General features: G+C 41.5%; 1 protein-coding gene and 1 non-coding gene across 2 annotated transcripts in view; one reads left to right on the plus strand and one right to left on the minus strand.

Annotated features, from left to right (window-relative positions):
* The window catches only part of Edem1 (ER degradation-enhancing alpha-mannosidase-like protein 2), a 99,238-nt gene that overhangs the window by 34,924 nt on the left and 39,180 nt on the right, over positions 1-25,134 (plus strand). The window contains exons 4-7 of the mRNA XM_080273386.1: positions 11,644-11,747; positions 12,392-12,531; positions 15,546-15,657; positions 18,191-18,409. Of these exons, the coding sequence (XP_080129512.1) occupies positions 11,644-11,747; positions 12,392-12,531; positions 15,546-15,657; positions 18,191-18,409 (575 nt within the window). The remainder of the gene's footprint in view (positions 1-11,643; positions 11,748-12,391; positions 12,532-15,545; positions 15,658-18,190; positions 18,410-25,134) is intronic.
* On the minus strand, positions 20,340-20,458 carry LOC145401141 (5S ribosomal RNA). Its single transcript, XR_013897553.1, has one exon. It is a non-coding gene; the product is annotated as a 5S ribosomal RNA (ribosomal RNA).

Here is a 25,134-nt window from a genome sequence, read left to right on the forward strand (position 1 = left end):
TCTTCCCACAACTTCACCATGACATTCTTTTTACTGCATTTTTGTGCTTTGAATTCTTTCTTCCATCTCACGCCCATATGTCCCATTTGATCTCTTATATTTGTGTTTGTCTGCAGTTCAGACATTTGTCCTCTTCCTATGTTTTACTTTAATGTTTTCCCTATCACAGCTGTTCCTTGTAAGAATACAGGTATACCCCCCTGTACAATCCCCCTTTATGTGATACCCAGCCATAGCGGTGTACAAAATTAACACAACTTCCCTGCCCAGCCATGGCCAGTCCCCAGTTATCTGATGGGTTTTGTTTTTTTAAACTGATTTTGATGATATATGATACTGTTGAGAGAGGGGGGTGTGAGTTGGGAGTGGGGCAGTGAAATGGTGGGGGACAGGGCGACGTGGAGTCGATTTGTTTGTGGCCACCCCGAACGGGATTGAGGCGTCTGGCAATTGATAGATAAATAGACTTAAATTTTGTGTTAGGTTGATTTATAAGCTGTTTTTAATCTTAGATTAATGTGTTTTAGTCATAGGTGGGGTGACCACTCATATTTGGGTACAGTTTACTAAGTTTGATTTTTTTCCAGACTTATTTTTGATGGTTTTCAGATTTTATTTTTGGGTTCAGGTAATTTATAAGTTACTTTAGGCTTAGTTTACTTGTTTTAAAGCTATTTAGGTGAGCTAGAAACTTTTTTTTTTTTAACTCATTTGGGTGGGTAGGTGGTGGCGATCATCATCCACTCGCTTGATGAAGTGCTGCCTACTTCTTCCTTAGCCTTCATAATTTTTTTTTTCTGTGCCTGCCCTCCTCTCTTCGTATTTCTCCCATCTTTCCTGTCACATCTTATTGCTTTTCTTTCCTTTACCGGTTGCTTTACATTGAGTGACAAGCCAAATGGTTTCCTGTAAGCCAAGAAACCATTTACAGTGCTGGGTGGTAGCCATATAACCAAACCATACGTGCTCCCTACGTGTCAACAAGTGGATTGGTGGAGGGTTAGTGCCCCTCCTCATTAAACAAATAACTCAAAGTCAAATGGCCACCCCTTACTGGATTGTGGCATCTAGCAATAGATAGATAGATTGATAGGTGGGTTTTGGACTTGGTTGAAAGGGGGAATCTCAAGGATCCCAATCGCATCCCAATACAGGTATACCCCAGTTTAACAATGCAATTGGTTAAGTAAAAACCCATCGTTAGGCAGGGTATAGTATCTTAGGGTAGATTTAACATGTAAAGTATAGGGATGTGTTTTTGAGCCTTGGGTTTCCCTCCCAACCAAGTCTAAACCCACCCAAATGAGTCCAAAAACAAGTTTAAAGCCAATGTAAATGGCCAAACAGCTGTAAAAGAAGCTAACCTAAGCCTAACACCTGTAAATAACTCACTAAAACCAACAAATAAAATCAGAAAATTATCAAATATAAGTCTGGAAAAAGTCAAGCTTAGTGTTCCCCTCACCTATGGCTAAAACATTTTAATCTAAACCTAAAAACAGTTTAGAAATAAACCTAAATATACAATTTTAGTCTAAAATATCATCAAATTGAAAAAAAAATAAAAACCCATCATTAAACTGGGGTTTGGCCATTGTTAGGCAGGGTATGGTGGTATTTCTACCCCTATCGTTAAGCTGGGGTATCGCATCTAGAGGTATCATAAATCGAGGAATACCTGTACAGTCACTACTCATTATGTGTTGAACCGGTATACGATAATTCTTCTTTTTTTTTTTTTTTTTTTTGCGAGGAAGAAGGAACCAAAGACCATGAGCCTGCAATTGTTGTTCCTTCCAAGAGAAAAACAAAATACAAGAAAGAGCCAAATTCAAGATCCGATCATTTCGAGATGCCTGGACTTACTTCGTTTGAAAGACTGGAGATCATAGGAAGCAGGAAATACAGACAGAGGGAGACAGTTCCAGAGTTGACCTGTTGCATAAATGAAGGACCAGGAGTAACAGTTAACTCTTGCATTAGAAAGTTGGACAGAAAAGGAATGAGAGTTTGCTGCTACACGGGTGCTAAGTGCCCGTCATACAGGTGGAGGAATGCATGCTGACAGTTCAGAGGAACAGTGACCATTGAATTTGCGATAGAAAAGAGATAAAGATGCAACAGTGTGACGAAGAGACAGAGGTTGAAGGGAGTTAGTAAGAGGAGGAGAGTTAATGAGACGAATAACCTTTGACTCCACCCTATTGAGAAGAGCTGTATGTGGGGAGCCTCCCCGCGCATGCAGGGGCGGATAAAACCCCTGTATAGAGTCAGCAATTGTGCAGGGGTAAAGAAGGAACAGAGTCGGCTTAGCACACCTATTCTCTTGGAAGCAGATTTTACAAGAGACGCAATATGATCTTTCCAAGATAAGTCCCGAGAAAATGAAACCCCATGCATGTTCAAGGATGATGCAAGATTAAGCTGAATATTATTAAACATTAGTGGGTATACCTGTGGAAGATTTTGTCGGGTTGATAGGTGCAAAAACTTAGTCTTTGATGCATTAAAAACAACCAGATTATTTTTACCCCAGTCAGAGATACAAGCCAAGTCAGACATTAGGTGTGCCATAGCCTCATCCCTTGTTTGATGAAGTAACTGCTGAGATGGACATTGAGGGAACCCAATGGAAAGGTGAAGGGTGGAGTCATCAGCGTATGAGTGGATAGGGTTAGATGTACAGCTTAGAAGATCATTGATGAATAAAAGGAAGAGAGTTGGTGATAGGACAGAGCCCTGAGGAACACCGCTGTTGATAGATCTAGGAGAAGAATGATGGCTGTCTACAACAGCTGCTATAGAACGACCAGAAAGGAAGCTAGAGATGAAGGCACAGATAGAAGGATAGAAACCGTAAGAGGGCAGTTTGGAAATTGAAGATTTATGCCAGACTCGATCCAAAGCCTTAGAGATGTCAAGTGCAATGGCAAAGCTTTCGCCAAAGTCCCGAAAGGAGGATGGCCAGGAGTCTGAAAGGTAGGTGAGAAGATCGCCAGTGGACCATTCCTGACAGAATCCATATTGACGATAAGAAAGAAAGTTTTGACAGGAAAGATGCTTTAAAATTTTTCTATTAAAAATTGACTCAAAAACTTTTGAGATGCAGGATGTTAAAGCAGTTGGATGATGGTTAGAGGGTTAGAAGTGGTCACCCTTCTTTGGGACAGGCTGAATGAGAGCAAACTTCCAGCAAGAAGGAAAGGTACAAGTTGATAGACAAAGGTGAAAGAGCTTGCCTAGGTAGGGTGTAAGCTTAGAAGCACAGTTCTTGAGAACAACAGGAGGGACTCCATCAGGCCCATATGCCTTATTAGTATTGAGGCCAGCAATGGCAGAAAATACATCAGCAGAAGAAATTTTAATGTCAGCCATGAGGAAGTCAGAGGGGGGATAGAGGAACAGCACTGGAATCTTCTAAGGTGGAATTGGAGGAGAAAGTCTGAGCGAAGAGATCTACTTTATCAGTAGAAGAAATAGCTACAGAGCCATCAGAGTAGAAAAGAGGAGGGAAGGATGATGAGGTATAGTTGTTAGAAAGGTTTTTGGCAAGGTACCAGAAGGAGCGGGAAGAATTCGAGTTGGAGAGTTGAGAGCATTTAGTATGGATGAAATTATTTTTAGCAGAGCAAAGAACAGACTTAGCACGATTCCGGGCAGAGACGTATAAAAGATGTGATTCAGGGGTGGGTTGGCTCTGGTACCTTTTACAGGCCCTCTTCCCGTTGCAGACAGTATTAGAACAAGCTTGATTAAACCAAGGCTTTCTTGCATTAGTCAGAGGATATGAAAAAGGAATGTATGCTTCCATGGCCAAGAGAATAACCTCCGTAATGCGCAAGGCACGCTCAGATGGCTCCCGGCCATGGAAACAATAATTATTCCAGGGAAAATCAGATAAGTACTGCCTGAGGGCCTCCCAATCCGCAGCTCCAAAGTGCCACAGACGACGTTTCTGTGGAGGGTCCACTGGCTGTACCGGAGCGATAGAACAGGTTAAGGTGATAAGGTTGAGATCAGAGGAGCCCAACAGAGAGAAAAGATTAACAGAGTAAGCAGAAGGATTAGTTGTCAGGAAGAGGTCAAGTATTTTGGAGCTTTCTCCAAGGCGATCAGGGATACGGGTAGGGTGCTGTACAAGCTGCTCTAGGTCATTAAGGATAGAAAAGATGTAGGCTAGTTCACCAGGTGGATCAGTGAAAGGAGAGGAGAGCCAAAGATGGTGGTGAACATTGACGTCTCCTAGAATGGAGATTTCAGAGAAAGGAGATATGGATAGAATGTGTTCCATCGTGGAAGTAAGATAGTCAAAGAATTTTTGATAGTCAGTAGAATTAGGAGAGAAATAAACAGCGCAGATATATTTAGTCAGAGAATGACAGGAAAGCCGAAGCCAGAGTGTTGAGAATTCAGAAGAATTGAGTTCAGGAACACGAGAACAAGATAGGTCGTTGCGTACATATACGCAACATCCACCTTTGGCTTTGAAATGAGTTTAGAGAAAGTAGGAGGATACAGAAAAGGGTTTGCTGTCAGTTGCCTCAGACAGCTGAATCTCAGTTAGAAAAGAAAGTGAGGTTTAGAGAAGGAGAGGTGGTGCTCAACAGAGCAAAAGTTAGAGGAAAGGCCGCGAATGTTGCAGAAATGAAGAAGAAGAGAATCAGACAGTGATTCCAGGCAGCTTGAGCCGTCACCGGGAGAGGGGCGGAAGGTGGAGGCATTTATGGTCCCCCCTCCTGGGGACTCCGAGGCCATATGTAGTGCTGCCATGACTTTTAAATTTTGGGAAACGAAGTGAAGTGTGTACTGTGCATGTAGTTTGATGTAAAAGTTAGAGAAACTTGTATTGGAGAGCATGCTGGCCTACTCTCTGTGTTACTGAGACACTGAAGCAGTTCAGCAAAGGGGGATGGTCGAGACCTAGTCCCGAGGGCTGATGAAACGGGAGCTCCAGCTCTCCCTGTCATCAGCTTTCCATCCACCTTGAGAGTATTGCCCTGTTCGACTGGTGCTACAATGACAACAAAAAAGTTACACCCCCAAATTCAGTTTACGATGAATATCCCGCTATAATGATATTGCCATTGAAAATTTTTTTTATGAAGCGCCAGGTGCACGCAAGGCAACCGTCACTCGTCTCAGACAAGATGGCGGCCCCGGCGTGCAGAGCATTGTTTTGGTTCAGTTGCACAGTCCCGCCACCCCTTCAAAGCCCTGTCTTTTCCACTCGTTCACGTGTCCCCCCATGGTATCGTCGCCTCTCTGCCAAGCAGCGTACTACAGTATATGAGTACATCGTGTAGCACCAGGCCGATGTTATACAAGTGTGAATATTGTGTTGTTGCAACGATTTACTGTACGTGAGTAACGCTGCCTCTTTCAGACTCGGGTAGGTGACTTTGGGAAGTTGAGTTGACGTAACCCCCTTTTTATAATGTATTTCAATCTCCCGATTTATGATAAACTCTGTACAGGCAGCAAACTCGCCCGGAACACATTCTTGCTGAACACGCTCGCAATTATACACGATTAGTGCTGGGATATGTATAAGATAATGTAAGATTAAAGAACCATTACGAAAACTATATATTTTCACAAGAGAGGCCTTTGATAGGCCAAATCCTCGAACATCAGCTCAGCACGCATGGTTTGTTTTGATCACGTGATGTGATTCGCTGTACTGCTTTTCCTCAGTGCTGTATTTGTAAGTTAAATATTTACATTACTGTTCTTGTAAGTTTATGTGCAAGTTAAAGTATTATTGAATAACGTTCAAGCAAGAAATAAAGTCTTATAACCAGTTTTCTGATAGGCGTCAGAATATTACCTTTTTTATTTGTTTGTTAAATATTTGCTGTACTGCTTTTCCACAGTACTGTATTTGTAAGTTAAATATTTACTATTCTGGTATGCACCTGTAAGTTAAAGCACTTAAAGAAAGTTAAAGCATTAAATAAAGCCTTGTAACCAGTTATAGATTACACACGATCGGTGGGTTCCAAGACAATTCGCCATCATGTCAATTCCCCGTCAAAACATGAACGATTCCCCAGCAGGACAATTCGCACCCTGTATGTTTCCCCGTCATTCTATAAATATATTAATTAATCAATACTTTTATAAATATGCTTATTATTAATTAATCAATACTTTAATAACTATATTTCAAGGGGATCCATCAAAGTCTATGTTGTCTTGTTATTGTTGTGACAGCGAACTGGCTTGACAGTGAATGGTCCAGAAACCATTTTGCTCTCTAGACTCCCTAGGCATGGTGTTTTGCTGTTGTCTGCCATTGGTGATCAATATGAGGCACTTTGGGTGGTTGGAGGGTTCATTTGGTGTTGTGGCTTGCAAGTACAGTGCTGCACAGCAAGGCTTCGACGTGCAGGTGCGTGGGAACGAGGCAACATTCCGACGCCGACTGGTTTCGGCATCGGAATGTTGCCTTGTGTTTGGGTGTTTGTGTGTCAGAGTTTTGCTGTGCAGTGCTGTGTTTGTAGGTTGTGACATTGGATGGGCCTTCTGACCACTTGGGGTGCTTCATATTGATTACCAGTGGCAGATGGCAGCGGGGGGCCACGTTTGGGAGATCTAGGGAGCAAAATAAGGAGTAGTTAAAACATACGCGGTTTCGCGCCGAACGCGCCACGTTAGGAACGAAACCCATGCGTTGGGGGCGAGCTTGCTGTATATGTTAAGGTATGACCTGTCGTAACCCAATCGTATAACGAGTTGTAACTGTACAATAATTTCTATGTTATAATGTCCCCATTTAACAATACCCCGGCTCAACTTTGGGTTTTCCCAAACACATCTGAGCGTTATAGTGTGGATGGCCTGTATTATGGTCCAGATATCACACCTCCTTCTTCACTTTTTTTGAACCTTCAGTTTATATATTTATTCTTTTATTACATTCACTATAATGGAATTTTTGTTTGTATTCATAGTGATTTTTTTGTCAGTTGCTGTGTTAAATGTATGGAAAAATGGCCTCATGAAATTAGGCTACAACATGAAACAAGGAAAACATTGAAACTTGTTAGATGTGAAAACAGCGAAACTTGTTAAATGTGAAAGTGATGAGAAGAAATTGCAACCTGACACTAAAGCTTGAGAAATTTGAGTGGGACAACAGTAAAAGTCCTCTCATTTGGCATCTGGTCTTATGGTATTTCCGGTCTTTTGGCGGTTTTCATAAATAGTCCCATTACGAAAGTTCCCTGCTCTTCCAGCACATATGCCGAGCCGATTGGCACCCACAACGGGGTTGCTGGCTCGCCACTGGTACCTGTGCTCCAGTAGTTGCCAATTTGGCGCTGTTGGCACTTGATCTAGCTCATTTCATAATAATGTAGCACCAGTAAATATTAGATTTTCTTCAGAATCAAGTGCGCCTTGAAGTCCAATTTAGCGTGAAGAGTTGAATTTTTCACCTATAGCTTAGTGCATGTTAAAGTTGAGCTTAGCACTTTTGATGATTTCTGCTTGCCAACACTGCATGCGCCGTCAGTTATCATGACTTGTGAGTGTTTGGCTTTGTGAGTGGGACCTTTTGAAAGTTTGGAAACTTTGTTGTGCTGTTTTACAGTATACTTTTTTTTTTTTTTTTTTTTTTTTTTTTTTTTTTTTAAATGAATGGAGGAAGGAAAAACAAAGGAAAAAAAATAAGTCCATGTGCCTAAAGGCATCCTCCATTCATAAAATACTTATAACAATTAGATTTAAAATAGAGAGGATTAAATGTATGTGGGAAGCAACTCCCAGGAAGTGAATTCCAGAGAGTAGTAGTTCTGGGGATAAATGAATTTTGATAAGCAGAAGTTCTGCATTGTGGGGGAGAGAGTGTGAGTTCATGGGCGCTCCCAACTGCCCGAGTATTTCGGGAGAAAATGTGAAGGGGAGGCACAATTGAAACCAGTTCGTTAGAGCACTGACAGTAAAAGTATCTATAAAATAATGCTAAAGGAACAACATCTCTACGTACTGATAACGGAGGAAGGTCCTGCGTTATGGCAGGATTATTGATTAATCTAATGGCTTTATTTTGAATTTTGTCCAACTGCCTTAATGCAAACACTCCACATCCACTCCACAGTGGTGAACAGTATTCGATCTGAGAACACACATGACTTTTGTATATTGTGGCCATCTGCTCGTCAGTGAAGAACTCACGAACTCTGTACATAAGTCCCAGTGTTTTAGAAGCATTTTTAGCAAGAGATGTAACATAAGCTGTCCAGCTTAGGTTGGGGTTTAGAGTAACACCTAGGATATCAGTTGTGGTGGATATGGGAATACTGACATCATTTAAAATTATGTGTGTGTCTGAGGAATTCTTTCTATTGGAGAAATTAATGTATTTAGTTTTCTGAGCATTAAATGAGACCAGATTTATTTGTCCCCATTGATTAATTTTAGAAAGGTTCTGGTTCAAAGAAATTGCTGTGTTTATTTGGGAATTTATAATAGCAAATTGTGTAAAGGAGATACTAAATGTGAAAGAACTATGCAGGGTCGAGTCATCAGCATAAGAGTGTATTGGGTTGTGTGTGACAGATAGGAGGTCATTTATATGAATGAGAAAAAGAGTTGGTGCCAAAACTGATCCCTGAGGTACGCCAGCATTTATGGAATGAAACTGAGAATAAATTCCATCTACTATGACCCGTATTTTTCTGCTTTGAAGGTAAGAAGAAATTAGAGGAACCAGTGATGCAAGGCCATAATGTGACATCTTAGACAATAAGGCCTTGTGCCATACTCTGTCAAATGCTTTTGAAATATCAAGTGCTACTTTGTGTTTCACCATGTTGGTCTATTGTTTTGTTAATCTGATGGGTAAGAAGGCAAAGAGTATCTACAGTTGAACATCCCTGTCTAAATCTATACTGCCGATTTATTGATTTCTAGATGCTTGACTATGTGTTTGTTAATTAGTGTCTCAAAAACTTTACCGAGAACGGAAGTTATTGCAATTGGTCTATAGTTTGATGGATCAGAAGTTGCCCCCTTTTTAGGAACAGGATGAATATTTGCTTCTTTCCAAGGGGCTGGAAAAATTGAGGTACGGATGCATAAGCGGAAAAATTTTGCTAATACAGGAGCCAATGCTGAGGAGCAATTTTTAAGTACTATTGAAGGAATTTCATCTGGACCAGTGGCTTTGTCTGCTGATAGATTCTGTAGTATGGCTTGTACGTGTCTGGTGTGAATCATGAAAGGAGGTACCTGTGGGGAATCAAAATCAAGCACAGGAATATTATGATTTTCTGAATTTAGGGTTGAGTTTGTTGAAAAAATGTGAACAAGAAGGTTGGCTTTTCCGCATGGGTCACTTACTAGATTTCCAATGGGGGACTGTAACAGTGGAATGGAAGAGGTGGTAGTGAAGTTAGTTATAAATGAATTAAGGGTTGATCAGAATATTTTATTATCATTTGGATTGTTTAGTAGTTTGTTAGCTTGTCTATGTAGAAAGTTTGATTTAGAAAGATTGTTAATAGTTTTGGCTTGGTTTCTGATATTTTTATAATAGTTAAAGGCTTCTTTGGTTTTGGTCCCTGTATAAGTGTTATAGGCATTTGTTTTATGTTCTGTTACTCTAGAACAATTGTGGTCAAACCATTTAGGAGAATTACATCTTTTTCTGTAACTATGATGGTTTAGGTTAAAGTAAGTTCATGTGTATTGTATCATTAAATACATTAAATATAAGTTACTTATTAAATATTTAGTGCATAGGGTTGACCAATAATACATGCAAGACACTGTAATTGCATTAGGGTGACCGACCATGATTGCTAGAAACTTTTTACCACGTTTTTCTCGGTCATCCGGCAGTTTTTGCTGTTTCGGCGCCTGCCTGGTCCTGAATATGTTGAATGAGAGGACTTTTACTGTATAATGAAGTAGGCAAACCACATTGCCCACCCTGCCTCAACTATGCAGTGTTGATATGCGTGAAGACGTGGATGCCCAACTAATTACATGAACGTTATTTATTTATTACGAGACTATATTCTTTATATTCTTTCACGATACTATTGTGATTCCTGCATAACAACCTGTTTTGTAATTTTATTATTCATAACTGTAACATACATTATATCAATATGGTATCATTCTCTTATTTATGTACATTAAGTTACTTTGATATTTTCCCTGTTACCTAGTATACTCTTATTATTAGTATTATTTATTGTCATATAATTTTCTTATCATTCACTTATAAAATCAATGTTATTTTACTATTTAAATTGTCTTCAGTTAATCTCAGTATCAGCAAAAAAATATCAGGAAATATATGCTTCACCCAGGTGGGGGGGGGGGGGGAGAAATGTATCAATAAGCAACCAGATGTTACGTTGCTGAGACATCTGTGGACTTCCTGAGCCAGACTGAGGCCAGCAGACCTCTTACAAATTCTGCTAGAGAGACAGTTCTATCTACTACACTCCATGGGTGTAACATCTAAGCTCCCAGTAAAGCATCCAGTAGTAATATGGAGTCTTTTAGCTCAACCTGAAATCATGGTAGTACTGTACATCTGCATGCCCGCATCTCATGTTTTGGTTGCAGCGAGGTCAAGAACATGCCCTACTTCAAGTCTGTTTACTGTCAATTCTAGTAGCAAAGAGAGAGAGAGAGAGATATCTGCTTCATACACACGGGGAGAGAAATGCACGAGTAAGCAACTGGATGTTTCGCACTGAGACATCTGTGGACTTCCTGAGTCAGACTGAGGCCAGCAGACCTCTTGCAAATTCTGCTGAAGAGACAGTTCTATCAATAAAACAGTGTAGGGATGACACTGGGCAACACACAAAATGGAAACTCTCTGCCCATGCCCTGAAAGATTGTTTGAGAGTTAGAGATCAATTACACTCCTTGGGTGTAACATTTTAGCTTCCAATAAAGTATCCAGTAGTAATGCAGAGTCTTTAGGATCAGCCTGAAATCCTGATGGTAAATCTACGGGCCCACATCTCACAATAGATAAAAAAAAAAAGACCTGGTCTGAGATCATAGAGTGTTAGCTCAGATATAAGGGACTGAATAGAGACACCTCTCTAGATCAAACAGCATGAAGATCTGCCATTAGGTGACCAAGGCCAATTCACTCAGGCATGTTTGAACCATTATAAATGAATGATTAATGAATGATATTATGACTGAGTTCTGAAGGGATCTGGTTCCATTTTAATTTTCCCCGTAAAACGCTCAGTAATGTGTGAATTCCATTGTTGTTTGTTTTTTCATGGTCTCAGAAATCACGTAACAGGAGACTCATGTTCCCATACTCTTGTCTCTCTCCAGTACAAATAATGAGCTACTTTATTATCCATTTACTCTTACATATGTTTCACTACTGCCATAAAAAAAAAAAAAAAAAAAGCTTTGTATGGAGAAGTCGGTACAGTAATTAATTTCTGCACCATACATGTATAACATCAACATAGAAGTATTCACTCTTAGTTGATCTTGTCATACTTGTTCATGATCTTCAAATTCCACGTCTTGCAGTTGTACTCATATTTTTTCTTCACTTTGGTACTTGGTACATTATGCTTTACTATATCCTTGAAATGTTGGCATCATAGATCCTCATAATATGATTTATAATCTCTGTGGTTCTAGAATGGGCATCAATGTAGAGGAAGGATGGCCATGCGCTGGTCCATTGCTGAGGGTGGCCAGGGATGTAGCAAACAGACTCCTTCCAGCTTTTGACACTCCCACAGGTAATTTTATTAGCAAAGTATTGTAACATTTTTCAGGTATTCTTTCATTAGTTATATCTGCCATTTGACTGGCTTCACTCATATAGATTACTGTACAGTGAAAACAGTCATTTGCACTCAGCACGTATGTGGCAGACTTTAACATTTAATGGTCATATCAGTCACAGGTAAATGACAGTACATTCTCAGACATATGACCAAAGAAAATAATGAGCCTTTTTACCAGTACATTTTCTAACAATTTTATGCTGCAACACAGGCTTGCAGTTAAGGACATGGAATTGTTTTGATGTGAATGAGAGGAAGAGTGCAATATAATCTTCCCATCCCTTATATGTTACTGGTGCTATATGGCTCCATGCAACACAGATGTTGGGGTCATCGTATACTTACTCTGTACAGTAAAGGGAAGAGGAGATTTTAGTTGCCCACTCCCAGTCTTTTGCTCTTATCTTTTGTAATACACAGGGAATACTTGTACAGGTTTTATCTTGTCCCTAGGGATTTTAGTCAACTTAAGAAATACCTTTTTACTTGCCCAGCCATTCACAGATGGTGCTCTCTGAGTGCAGTTTATTGAACTTGTTTGTTTTATCTAGTAACTGTGTTATACCTCCATCTCTGGCCTTGCTCTTGTTGTGCAGGGATGCCTTACGGGACAGTCAATTTGCGTGAGGGAGTGCCAGAAGGGGAAACGCCAATCACCTGCACTGCTGGGGTTGGCACCTACATCATTGAGTTTGGCACACTCTCCAGGCTTACTGGAGATCCAGTGTATGAGCAGGTTAGTATAGAGGACAGGGCAGTCGTATGATCTCTGTTTCTGTCGAGTAAAATATTGTACAACTGAATCTCTACTCACCTGACTTTTGGGACCTGGAAAAACTGCATGTAAGCCAGAATTGCATATGCTGTACACATTACATTAACTTTTAGATAAAATTCAGTTGGACCATTCACTTACAGAGCTTTTCACACTCAAGGTGTGTGTAGAGATGTGTGCATCTAGGGCTCAAGGAGATTGACTAGTTGGCATCATTTACTCAGGCTCACCCTGGCCAAACCCCCTTAACAAAGCCTATCCATTCACGCACAGACAGATGTAATTAGCCAGTAGCTTCGAGGGGGAAAAAATGGCATTAAACTGATAATGCACTTATATTAAGAAAGCTAATACCCAGTTGAGGAACCTGCAGTAACCAGTTAAGCTTAGAAACAAAGCTAACCAAAACTAAGGGGAATAAAAAAATGTCCCTTTTAATCCTTACTCCGTCATGCCGTACTGTGATCACTAAGTGTAATCTGAAAGACTATCCTGTCAAACTTTGCATTAAGGAAGGCATAGCATGAGGCATTATTGATAAGAACCTTGATTATATAAGAATTTAAATGATAGAACCAAGTGCTGTTAATTACACAGTAACAAATCCGTGTTACTGTATAGGGTGTCCTGTGAGTTTTGTCATTAACTTCTGTTTATGATTAATCAGGACATTCTAAGAAAAAAAAAAGTTACATTAACATATGTTTTTATTGGAGGGATGGAGTTGAGAGGTATATGAGGGAGGGGGGAACGAGTTGGGGGGAAGGTAGTCAAATGGTGGGTGACAGAGCGACTTGGGAGTGTTTTGTCTGTGGTCACCCTTTGCGGGATTAGGGCATCGGGCTATAGATAGATAGATAGATTTATTGTTCAGTATTAGTATTCATAGAAAACTGTCTCTACCATGTAAATAAAGAAAAATGTTTTGGAAAACTAATGCAGTATTCCATACAAACATAATTTATTTCATACATAACATTAATGACAAAACTTAGGAGACAACCTGTATATTCAGTAGCCCATTCTGTGCAATGAAAACAGTAGGCTAGTCTTATGAAAATATGGAACATCCACAGCAGTGACAATAAAATCTAGAGATATATCAAGTAATGCTGAAATTAACATAGTGTTACTTAATGGATAATAGAAAAGGTACTGAATGCGTAAATCTTTTATTTCCCCTAAGAATCTAATGTTCTGAAAGCAAAAAGTCGGCACTGGTAAAATACCGACTCAGTATGATCTTCATGTGAAACAGGATTGCAAATGTTTTTTCTTAGTCATGGTAGATTTAAAGTAGGGCATGAGCTTTGCTTTATAAAGAGCTTGATATTGTCGTGTGACAAGTGAAAGTTAAAACTCTGCAGGGAAAAATGCATAGAGCAAATAAAGTGCCATGGTTTTACTTGCTTGATGTGAGATAGATCTTTTCTTTTGCGGGCGTCTAGCCACTATCGTAATACCTTGTGTTGGTTTCGCGGAAAAACATGAAAAGATACAAACTTCTTTCTGTTTCTCGAATTAATTTTGCACGTAGTGACAGCACAACACACCATTGCTACAAATATGGAATGTAAACACAAACAAACCGCCTTCCTGCCATGACATGCGTGGTAAGGGGGCGGAGCTAATGATGTCATAATAGCTAGCCAATCAGGACACAGATGGGATTGCCATATACTGCAATATAGAGAATTATTGTTAGTATTTATTTGGTCTTAGGAATAAAACAAAAATTCCTCCTCCTTATTTATTCTAACGAAGTGTTTAGTCTACTTCTTCTTCTTCTCCTTTCGGCTTTCCCCTTAGGGGTTGCCACAGCGGATCACCTGTCTCCATCTTACTCTGTCTTCTGCATCTTCTTCTCTTACACCTACCACCCACATGTCCTCCTTCACTACATCCATAAACCTTCTCTTTGGCCTTCCTCTCTTTCTCCTGCCTGGTAACTTCATTTCCAGCATCCTCCTCCCGACATACTCCTCATCCCTCCTCCGCATATGTCCAAACCATCTCAGTCTCACCTCTCTAGCTTTGTCCACAAACTGACTTATGTGCACTGTCCCTCTAATCTTCATTTCTAACCTCGTCACTCCTAGTGAAAATCGCAACATCTTAAATTCTGCTACCTCCAACTGTGCCTCCTTTCTTTTTGTCAGTGGTACTGTCTCCATTCCGTACAACATCGCTGGCCTCACTACAGTCTTATAAACTTTCCCTTTTATTTCTGCAGACCCTTCTGTCACAGATCACTCCTGTCACCTTTCTCCACCCACTCCATCCCTCCTGCACTCTCTTTTTACCTGTCTACCACACTCTCCGTTACTTTGTACAGTTGACCCCAAGTATCTGAATTCATCTACCTTTGCCACCTCTACACCTTGCAGCCTCACGGTTCCCCTGTCAACTGTCTCATTTACACACGTGTACTGAGTCTTGCTTCTGCTTACTTTCATTCCCCTTCTCTCCAGTGCATATCTCCATTTCTCAAGCTCTGCCTCAGCTTCCTCCTGGCTCTCACTACATATCACAATGTCGTCCGCAAACATCATTGTCCACGGAGACTCCTGTCTAATCTCATCTGTCCATCTGTCCATCACCGTTGCAAACAAGGGGCTCAAAGTCGATCCTTGATGCAATCCCACCTCCACCTTGAAACCCTCAGTCATTCCTACTGCACATCTCACTGCTGTTACACTATCGTCATATATGTCCTTCACCACCCTCAAGTACTTCTCTGCCACTCCTAATAAACTTTAAAAAGTCCTTAGGAAAAAATTTATTTTCAAATTGTTTTACTACAGAACTCAGTGGGGTTGAAGACATCTCTATACACACCTTGTTCACACCCTTTCCACCCTAAACCTTTCCATCCTACAAATATTACAACATGCATACATGCTTTTGTAAACATCCTCGCACATTATCTGTAGGTACAGAATTTTATAAATTTTAAATATAGTATTGCACTGCAGGTTGCCTTGCGAGCTCTTCATGCCATCTGGCAGCACCGGTCCCCACTCAACCTCTTGGGCAACCATATAGATGTGTTGACAGGCAGGTGGACTGCACAGGACTCAGGAATTGGTAAGGAGTCAAACAAATGAAGTTGTGCTTTCCACAGCCTAATAAGGACTCCCTCCCCCCCCCCCAAAAAAAAAAAAGTTTAACCTTGAAATTATTATAAGTCTTTAGAAGGTATCGCAAGCTTGGTTATACTGGTACCAAATTAAAGCCTCAATAATTTACCTCTGTTAGGTAGTTCATGATCTGAAGATATTACTTTATAATCTTGAGTAACTAATTAATCTGTTTTTCATGATTCCTGATGTTCACTTATTAAGCAGGACAGAAGGGTGCAGTTTAATCATTTACAGCTTAAGAATAAAATGGTATATATTGTGTTGAAAAGATTATAATACAGTTGTTCACAAAATAATTATTATAACTTTATGCTGCAAGTGTGTTTTATGTAACATTTATGAAAATGTTTGGAACATCAAACAAAGTAATTATGAGTTCATTTTCCTCAAAGCTATTTCCCAAATGTTTAACTATTTACCATTGCTTTTAGATCTTATGAAGCCAGTTCAGTTTGTAAAGGGACATTTGTTACATTCGATCCTATTGAATAACCTCCCTGTATCACACCAGCCATGTTTGTTTACTTGTTGGTGAAACTTCTTAGTACAGTAAGTACAGTAAATATAATATGAAAGAAAAAAAACTCTTCCAAAATATTTATTGGTTCATAAGTGACAAGTCTGTCCTTAGAATTTTGTCTTTACTTACAGAAGTTCCTTGACTTGAGTCAGTAATATCAGGTCATTGAACTTTATTTTAGTTGTCTTATCCTCTGCTGGGCTGATTCTTTGTAAAGCCATTTACCTTCAAGGGGATTATTGTTTAATAACAAATGTAAGTTGTCATATGAGGCTTGCAGCTTGGCCCATGCAGTCCTTCATTATGCCTCATATCAAGTCTGGAGCTCAGCAGGGGTTAAGTTGCTTTCGCACAATCATTGGGCACCTGCAGTGTCCGAGCATGCAAGAGCTTTCGAATGGGGTGATGAAACACATTATAAACAGTGGTTCTGAGGCAGGAGTGGTGCGTCAGTTCATGATGCCTACACAGTCATTATTGAGCACCATATTCCACCTCTACAAGTGCCTATTGTTGTGAAAGGACCTTTAGATGATCTCAGCTATAAGTATCTTTTTCATAATTTATGCTTGATAAGAAATGGGTGTTGAGTCATGTAATGGGTTAAGGCTTTCCACCCAGATGCAGTGTATGGCCCATAAAAGGCTATCCAGCCAGATGCAGTGTATGGCCCGTAAGGGTTTAGATATGGGGTTGTTGGAATTATTGCATACATACAAGTATTGCCACTCAGGGACAAGTTACCGGTCATCCTCAACTTTAATGTCTTGTTTGAATAATTTATCCCTAGGCTTTTAGATTCCAGAAGGATTGGATTATTTATTTAAATAAAGGGCATCAGATTGTCACTGATGGTAACTTCTGTGAGTTTGATTATGTTATTACTTTTTTCTAAGGACAGTACTGTATAGTCAGCTTACCCATAATGCACTTTACCATAACACTGATCATATATAATGTGCAAGGCACTAACTTAGGCCATCAAAGCTACCACATGTCTACCACAAGGCAAACTGGAGACTCAGTTATTGCCAGGTATTGCATTATCAGTCTCCACCTCCTGGGATTATGTCCTCAAGTAGGGTCTCATCTTTGAATCCCTCAAATCCATCAGAAACTTCAAATTTTGCATCATCATTGTTTACAGAAACCAGCTGAGGAATGCAATAACGAATTTTTTTAGCCAAAACATGTGCAATAACGGCAAGAGTTCAGATTTTCATTTAGCAGCGATAAACAAAAACCTCTATAACCAAGAGCATGATAACCATGGGATGTACTGTATAGTGATCCCTTGGTTATCATTCACATTGTTGCCGTATAGTGGTTTTCATTATCACTGCAAAATGAAAATCTGCACTGCTGCCATTATTGTGCATTTTTTTTGCAAAAAAAAAAAACACCATCACACACCTGAGCTATCGACAGTGATGGAGCTGTGTCATTTGATTTCTGATGTCTCTGAGGGATTCAAAGATGAGGCCTTACTTGAAAAGTTAACCCAGGTGGTGGAGAACACCCTCTCTCCACTCTTTAGCCTCAGAACCTCTTACCTCAAACCCATCATCTGGTTTTTCTATGGTAGGGGTTTCTTCCTTATTGTACCCTTTTCATCATTTTTTCTGTGTGTTTCTAATACCATAATAGTATGTATGTATTTAGTTGTTCTAAGTTGTCTAAAAGGGGATAATTTGGGCTTGCATTTGAGATGCCTGGTACCAGTTAGGATAAATCCCATAGGTTCTGTGCATTCTTTATCGTGCAATTATGTTATCACGTGCCATGTTCTGTGCCAGTTGTGCATGATAACGAAGGGACCACCATATTGGACACAATAATATTGATGGTCTGTCAGTGGCAGAATCATTTACAGTTGCCAGTTTTCTAAACTATAACGAGCAAGGATCTGTTGTACAGTCTCTTTTGCATAATTTCCTATTCTGCTTTACCTCTATAGGTGCAGGGGTGGACTCATACTTTGAGTATTTGGCCAAGGGGGCGTCCCTATTGAGGCGCCCAGAGCTACTGAGTATCTTTCAGGAGGCAAGGGAAGCAGTTGAGAAGCACCTACGGCATGATGATTGGCACCTTTGGGCAACGATGACCAAAGGTTATGTCACAATGGCTGTATTTCAGTCTCTAGAGGCATATTGGCCAGGTGTTCTCACCATTGTAGGTATGTATTGTGTATTTTTCCCCTTTACTGTTACATACAGTAGTTATGGTCCTTAAAGAAAACTGATTGATAAACTGCTTATATTGTAACTTATATGAAATGCAGTGAGGCTTGGGACACATTGCAGATCAGTCACTAATTGAAGTGGAAAAGGAATGAGAACTCAAATGTAAGTAAAGTCATATGAAGCTTGCTAGACCTCTGGCACCAAGTGAAGATTTCTCTCCATGATGCTGATTGACTGGCTGTGTGAGGGGGGGATTGTTACCCACAGACCTGTTCTGAACTGGCCTTACCATGCTATATGTTCATCATCTTTTCGCTGTAGCTTTGCTGTTACTTATGATACCTAAGTCGAGTGTACAGGTGTTGGACACTGGTTGTAGAATAGAACTGCGTTTTCAACCTTTTAGTCTGACATATAAACTGAATGAGATGCAAAAAGTATTATTAAAAAATGACATGAAAATATTTATGTAGTTCTTCATTATATTATTGCCTTTTATTTCAGATACTCAGTCAACTTAAAAATGCATAAAGGCATTTCACACAAACATAATAGCTTCTCACCTAACACTGTAGATGTGTTCTTAAAAGCTATTGTGTTCAGGAAAGTCACACTAAGGGTTGCATTCTATCAAGGACAAGTACTGTACAGTATATACTGTACATTGTACAGGTATCTTCTCAAATATTAAAATGCAGGTAATGATATTCAAAGCCACAAACAAGTATCAAAATGTTACTGATGCTGTATGCATTCAATTGTAAAGTTCATAAATAATTAAGAGTAAGTACTGTAATTACATACAGAGATTAACACTAATGTGAAATATTTCAATCTTTACTAGTTAATGATGAAAAGTGGACTTTTATTAAAAGAGTGTTTCAGTGTTGATCAACAGCTTGATAGTGAAAATGTGTTAGGTAAAATATTGCTTGAAGAATTATTGTAGTTTTCACTAACTTGATGGTATTATTTAGGTTTTATGTAAGGTAGAGTGACTCCTCATTTTGCGCAGACCTCAGTTGCTTAAATTCATTTTTTGCAGCATAAAAATTATACATACCCAGACAGTCATTTCCATAAAAGTATAATTTGTATGGAGTAATAAATACAGTATACAGTATGGAAATACAGGGAGAGCCCAGTATACAGTGTCCTGGACAGTAATTTCCCAGTACTGTACTGTAGGACAATCTTCAATTTTTCTCTCTATCTGTCTATCTGTTGCCAGACGCCTTAATCCTGTAAGGGGTGGCCACAAACAAATCACTTCTATGTCGCCCTTTCCCGTACCATGCATAGCCCTCTTTCAAGCTCACACCCTTTTCTCTTGTATACCTCTCCATCCCCCCCCCCCCCGGTGGGAACCGCCTTGTCGTGGTGGGGGGGCTTGCGTGTCCCTGTGACCTGGCGAGCGAGGCTAGAGGGGGCTTCAGCCCCTGCTCCGCCCCTCTCGGGGGGAGAGGGCTACCCATGCTAGTAAGGTCGTCAGTGAGAGACCAGACTAAATGGTTCCCGGAGTTAGGCTGCCAGTGTGGGTCAACAGTGCCGCCCGCCAGAGAGATCACCTTCTGGGGTTGTCCTGTGTTGGATGGTTGGGTGTCTGGGCTGGGATGCACTGGGGAAGGGGGTCTTAGCTCCTCCGTGGGCAAACTTTCGGATCATGCGGGGTTTCTTCTTCAACCGAGAAGCCCCCAACGGGACGAGGTACCCCGCTCGCGGCGGCCAGCGCTCGGTCCCCTCGTATTCCCGGTAGGCGGTTGCTCCTGGCCTCTGGAGCCATTTATTATCAACCCATTCTATATGGATATTCATTCATTGCCAGACGCCATGTATCCCACACGGGGTGGCCAAGGGCTTAGAGTTAATTGTTTTACAGGGAGGGGCACTAATCCTCCACCAACCCCACTTGACACGTAGGGATGCCAACAGCATCTGGTGTTCCCAGGCGGTCACCCATCCAAGTACTAACCAGACCCAACGTTGCTTAACTTCGCTGATCGGACGGGAAGCGGTGTACTCAACGTGGTATGGCCGTTATACCATTGGTCCTCGAGGGGAGGTTGACCAGACCCTCGAGACATCACCCTCTGGTCGTGATGGTGGTTCTTTGCAAGTGCAGGCTGGAGCTCGCACTCCTGCTGCTGCTACTAATGATGCTGGTAGACCCCGCGAGTCACCTATCAAGTCTTTTGAGATTTCTTATAATCTGGATACACTTAAGCTGATTAATGTGTTTACATCTCTTTCCTACCGTGCCATTCACTCTCTTTTCAAACCATTTGGAACAGTTGTTCGTATCCATCTGAGATATGATGATGACTGTAGGTCCAATTGGTGTTACGTGACCTTTACTTCTGGCAGTTCAGCCAAAGCCGCTTTTGAGGCAAGGAATTCTCTTTCTCTAGGGGAGGCCAACTGTACTGTTGAGCTGATCCGATCAAACAACGTAATGGATTGTGAAAATGACTATTGCCCCAACATCTTTGATGATGCTGAAGAGCGAGTTCCTAAGGTGCGCCACGCCCCCACACCTTACTGGTTTGTGGCATATTATAGAGAAGGGAGAGGAAACTTCATCCACGCTGCTAGGTACCTAGAGAAAGAAATTGGAATGCTTCCTGAGGGTAACCTCAAGAAGTATGGTAAAAGAGTGTTAGTTCGAGCAAAGGATCTGACACAGGCCATGATGCTTCTCCATCTACCTTGCCCTTCTGATGGCCTCTTTGAGACCATCAAACCGCAGCGAACATTCAGTTACAGCAAAGGGCGTGTCTATAATCAGGATTTGTATGCTTTTTCAGAAGATGACATTCTTGATTTGTGCCCTGATAATGTCCAGCGAGTATCGAAGATCAGAGGAAATAGTAACATGATCGTCTTCACCTTTTATGGTCCTTATCTCCCAGATCGTGTTAAAATTGGCCCTCTGTCCCTTCAAGTAAAACCTTTTGTTGACCGTTCCCTGCAGTGTTACTCATGTTATGAGTTTGGTCACGGGAGGAAGAACTGTACAAATCGTTCCCGGTGCGGTCATTGCTCTGCCCTGGACTCACATCCTACTGTTGAGTGTGAGTTGGATCCCTATTGTTTTTACTGAAGGGAGGCTCATTCCCTAAGTTCTCGACAATGTAGGAGGTACCACCTTGAGCAGGATATTCTTCAGTTGGCTAACTCACAGTTCATTAGCCTGGGTAGTGCCAGACGGGAACTTCTGTTTAGACAAGAGAAGGATGGTGGGGCTAAGACATTTGCCTCCTCCCTCTGCCCTAATTCTTCCAACTCCACATCTGGTTCGGCTTCAGCACCTTCTCACCTTCCTCAGCCAACAAAAGTTTCTTCCCGCTCTCTTCCGATTGCTTCTTATATTCCTGTCTGGAATAAGTTTTCCGTTTTGTCAACCGTGTCAGATAGGCCCTCCACAGTATCCTCATCTGAAAGACCGGAAACATTAACTACAAGAGTTCATGCCGTAGAAGTCCATGCCCCCATGGATTCTCCAACAAGAACACCTAAAATATTTACATTGCATCAGAGGCACCTTGGACGTTCATGTGAAACAATTGACTCAACAGGCATTCATCCTAGCCCGTCAGTTGTTTCTCCTGAATCATCAGCTGCCCCCTCTGTTGAGTCCTCGGAGTCTACAAAGACAGTCACACATATACGTTCTCCGACTAAGCAGTCTCCAAGTTTTCCATCTCAGTCACACCAGAAACGTCCCCGAGGGTCTACTGAGTCTCACTACTCAACGGACGTTCCACCTAGCAAGATTCCTCTGGGAGTATCAGATGGCCATCAGCAGAAGGCACCCTATTCATATATGAAACGTGCCCCTAATCGAGAGAATAAATTAAACGCTGCTAGGCCTACCTTTTCTTCGGAGTCCCGTGTGTGAGTTCCGGCTACTGCACCAGGTACTTCAGCACAAGTGCCGGTCTTCCCTCTGGAGGCTCGTCAGGGTCCCCGCATTCCCACAAAACTGTTGATGTACCAAGTAAAGTTGGCACCGGGAAGTACAATTCTTGGACTCCCCCAAAACCCCGCACTAAGTAGTCAACTTCAAGTTCCTCCAGTGGAAGTTTCGTCTGTAACCTCTAAGATCCCAGTCACCAAATCTGTTGTTGACAAGTCCGTGAGGAGCCGTCGTCTGCCATTGCACAGTGATACCAAACGTGCGCCTTCATCTTCCCAACCGCGTAAAGGAAAGGTTGGGACTTCCGATGTTAACAGGTAATTTTCCATTCTGACATCTTGCAGTGGAATTGTAAGGGTCTTCGCTCTAGGTCTGAGCAACTAAAAGTTCTGATACATGACTTTGATCCAGGTATCGTTTGTCTCCAGGAGACCATGTTGGGCTCTGAGGTATACAATCCTGGATTGAATTATGCCTTTCACGGGTCTCCCCTTCCGCCAGGTAATCGTGCGCATGGGGGTACAGCAATAATTGTTCACAGGTCCTTGCAGCACTCTTCTGTTCAGTTGCAGACAACTCTTCAAGCCGTTGCTGTTACAGTTGTATTGGAATATTCGCTCACGGTGTGCTCCTTGTATCTTCCACCTGGTGGTGGTTTCAGTGAGCACGACATTGAAGACTTAATCCGTCAGCTTCCTGTCCCCTTTCTCCTTCTTGGAGACTTTAACTCCCATAATCCGCTATGGGGTGGTACAGTTTTGGATGCTGGTGGGAGGATTGTATATGACATACTCCAATCATATAATATCTCATTTTACAATGATGGCTCTATGACTTACCACAATGTCTGTAGTGGAGCCTCCTCCGCTGTTGACTTGAGCTTGTGTTCTCCCTCCATCCTAATGGATTTTCGTTGGTCAGTAAATCCCTTTCTGAATGGAAGCAACCATTACCCAATCCATCTAAAGTGTGTGAAAAATGTTCCTGCTCATTCTTCTCCTAGGTGGAGGGAGCGGGTGGGTGATTGGTTGAATTACAAAAACGGTATACTTCTGGCTAGGCCTTTCGAGTCCTTCTGTAGTCACTTGGAAGCCTATGATTTCTTTGTTGCTGTGATTATGGGCAGTGCCCGTGAGGCCATCCCTATGTCGAAACGTAAACTGCGTCAACCTGCGGTCCCCTGGTGGAATAAAACCTGTGCCATACTAAGGAAAATTACGAGAAAGTGCTGTCATCGTTATAAGACCAGAGCTTCAGCTGCCACGCGCCAAATTTACCAACGTTCCATGGCAAAGCAGCGTCGCTACTTTCGAAAGGCGAAGTGGGACTCCTGGATATCTTACATCAACGGCATTAATTCCAAGACTCCCTCTAAGGTTATATGGAGGAAAATTAGAAAGCTTTCAGACAAATTTATCCCATCTCCCAACCCGACATTGAAAATAGGTGACAACCTCATCACTGATCCTGCTGAGGTTGCGGAGACCTTAGGGAGGCATTTTGCTGATGTCTCCAAGTCCTCTCGAATATCAGGGAATGGTATTCCTGACATGCCTCCACCTTCTCCATCTTCTTCCAATGCTGCCTATAATGCTCCGTTCACACTCCCGGAACTAGAAGACGTTCTGTCATTGACTACCTCTACATCTCCAGGTGAGGACAACATCCTCTATTCAGTGCTCACAAATTTGTCTGTTATGGCTACGAAGTTCCTTCTAAAGATCATTGACAAAATTTGGGAAATGGGCATTTTTCCTGCCAGTTGGAGAGTTTCCCTCATTATTCCCATCAGCAAGCCAAACAAAAATCCCCTTTTGGCCACCACCTATAGGCCTATCGCATTGACCAGCTGTGTTTGTAAGATGATGAAAAAGCTAGTTAATGCAAGGTTAGTGTGGTACTTAGAATCCGAAAAGCTGCTTTCTCCTTACCAGTTTGGGTTTCGGAAGAACCGTTCAACATTAGACCCCCTCCTGATCCTCTCAAATAAAATCCAGCAAAGCTTTGCCAGCCATTGTCAGACTATTGGGGTGTCCTTTGACCTCGAGAAGGCGTATGACACAACCAGGTACACTAGTATCCTTCTTCAGCTGTCTTGATATGGCATAGAGGGAAATATGTTTCGCTTTATCCGTTCCTTCTTGTCGGAACGTTACATTAAGGTTCGTGTCGGAAATGTTGTATCCAGCCCTTATAGGCAAGAGGAGGGTGTTCCCCAAGGCAGCATTCTTAGTGTCATCTGTTTCGCTGTGGCTATCAATGGAGTTCTCGACCAGATTTCCCGCCCTGTGTCGGGCTCCCTGTATGCTGATGATATGGCAATTTGTGTGTCTGGCTACGACGCAGTCGAGATTAGTCATCACCTGCAGAAGTCCATATATACTATTTGTTGTTGGGCTGATGATAATGATTTTTGCTTTTCACCTTCCAAGACTGTTGCAGTCCGCTTCACTAGAAGCACACGCCAGGAGGTTGTCCCACACTTAAAGTTAAACAACGACATCATCCCTTTTGAGAAGGAGGTTAAGTTTCTGGGTATGATCTTTGACTCACGTCTCTCCTGGTCACAGCACATTGATTATCTGAAGCTTAAAGTCAAGAAATCATTAAATATCCTTAGGGTGGTCTCTGGTTTTGATTGGGGTGCTGATAGGAACTCCCTTCTCAGGCTCTGTAACTCTTTGTGCCGGTCACAGATTGACCATGCATGCCAAATTTATTCCTCTGCATGTAAGACCAAACTTCATGAGCTTGATGTGCTCCACAATACGGGACTACGACTGTGCTCGGGTGCCTGCTGCA

The sequence above is a fragment of the Coenobita brevimanus genome, chromosome 54, assembly GCF_032717465.1.
Source record: "Coenobita brevimanus isolate Jiangsu-jjx chromosome 54, ASM3271746v2, whole genome shotgun sequence".
In the NCBI taxonomy this organism is placed as follows: domain Eukaryota; kingdom Metazoa; phylum Arthropoda; class Malacostraca; order Decapoda; family Coenobitidae; genus Coenobita; species Coenobita brevimanus.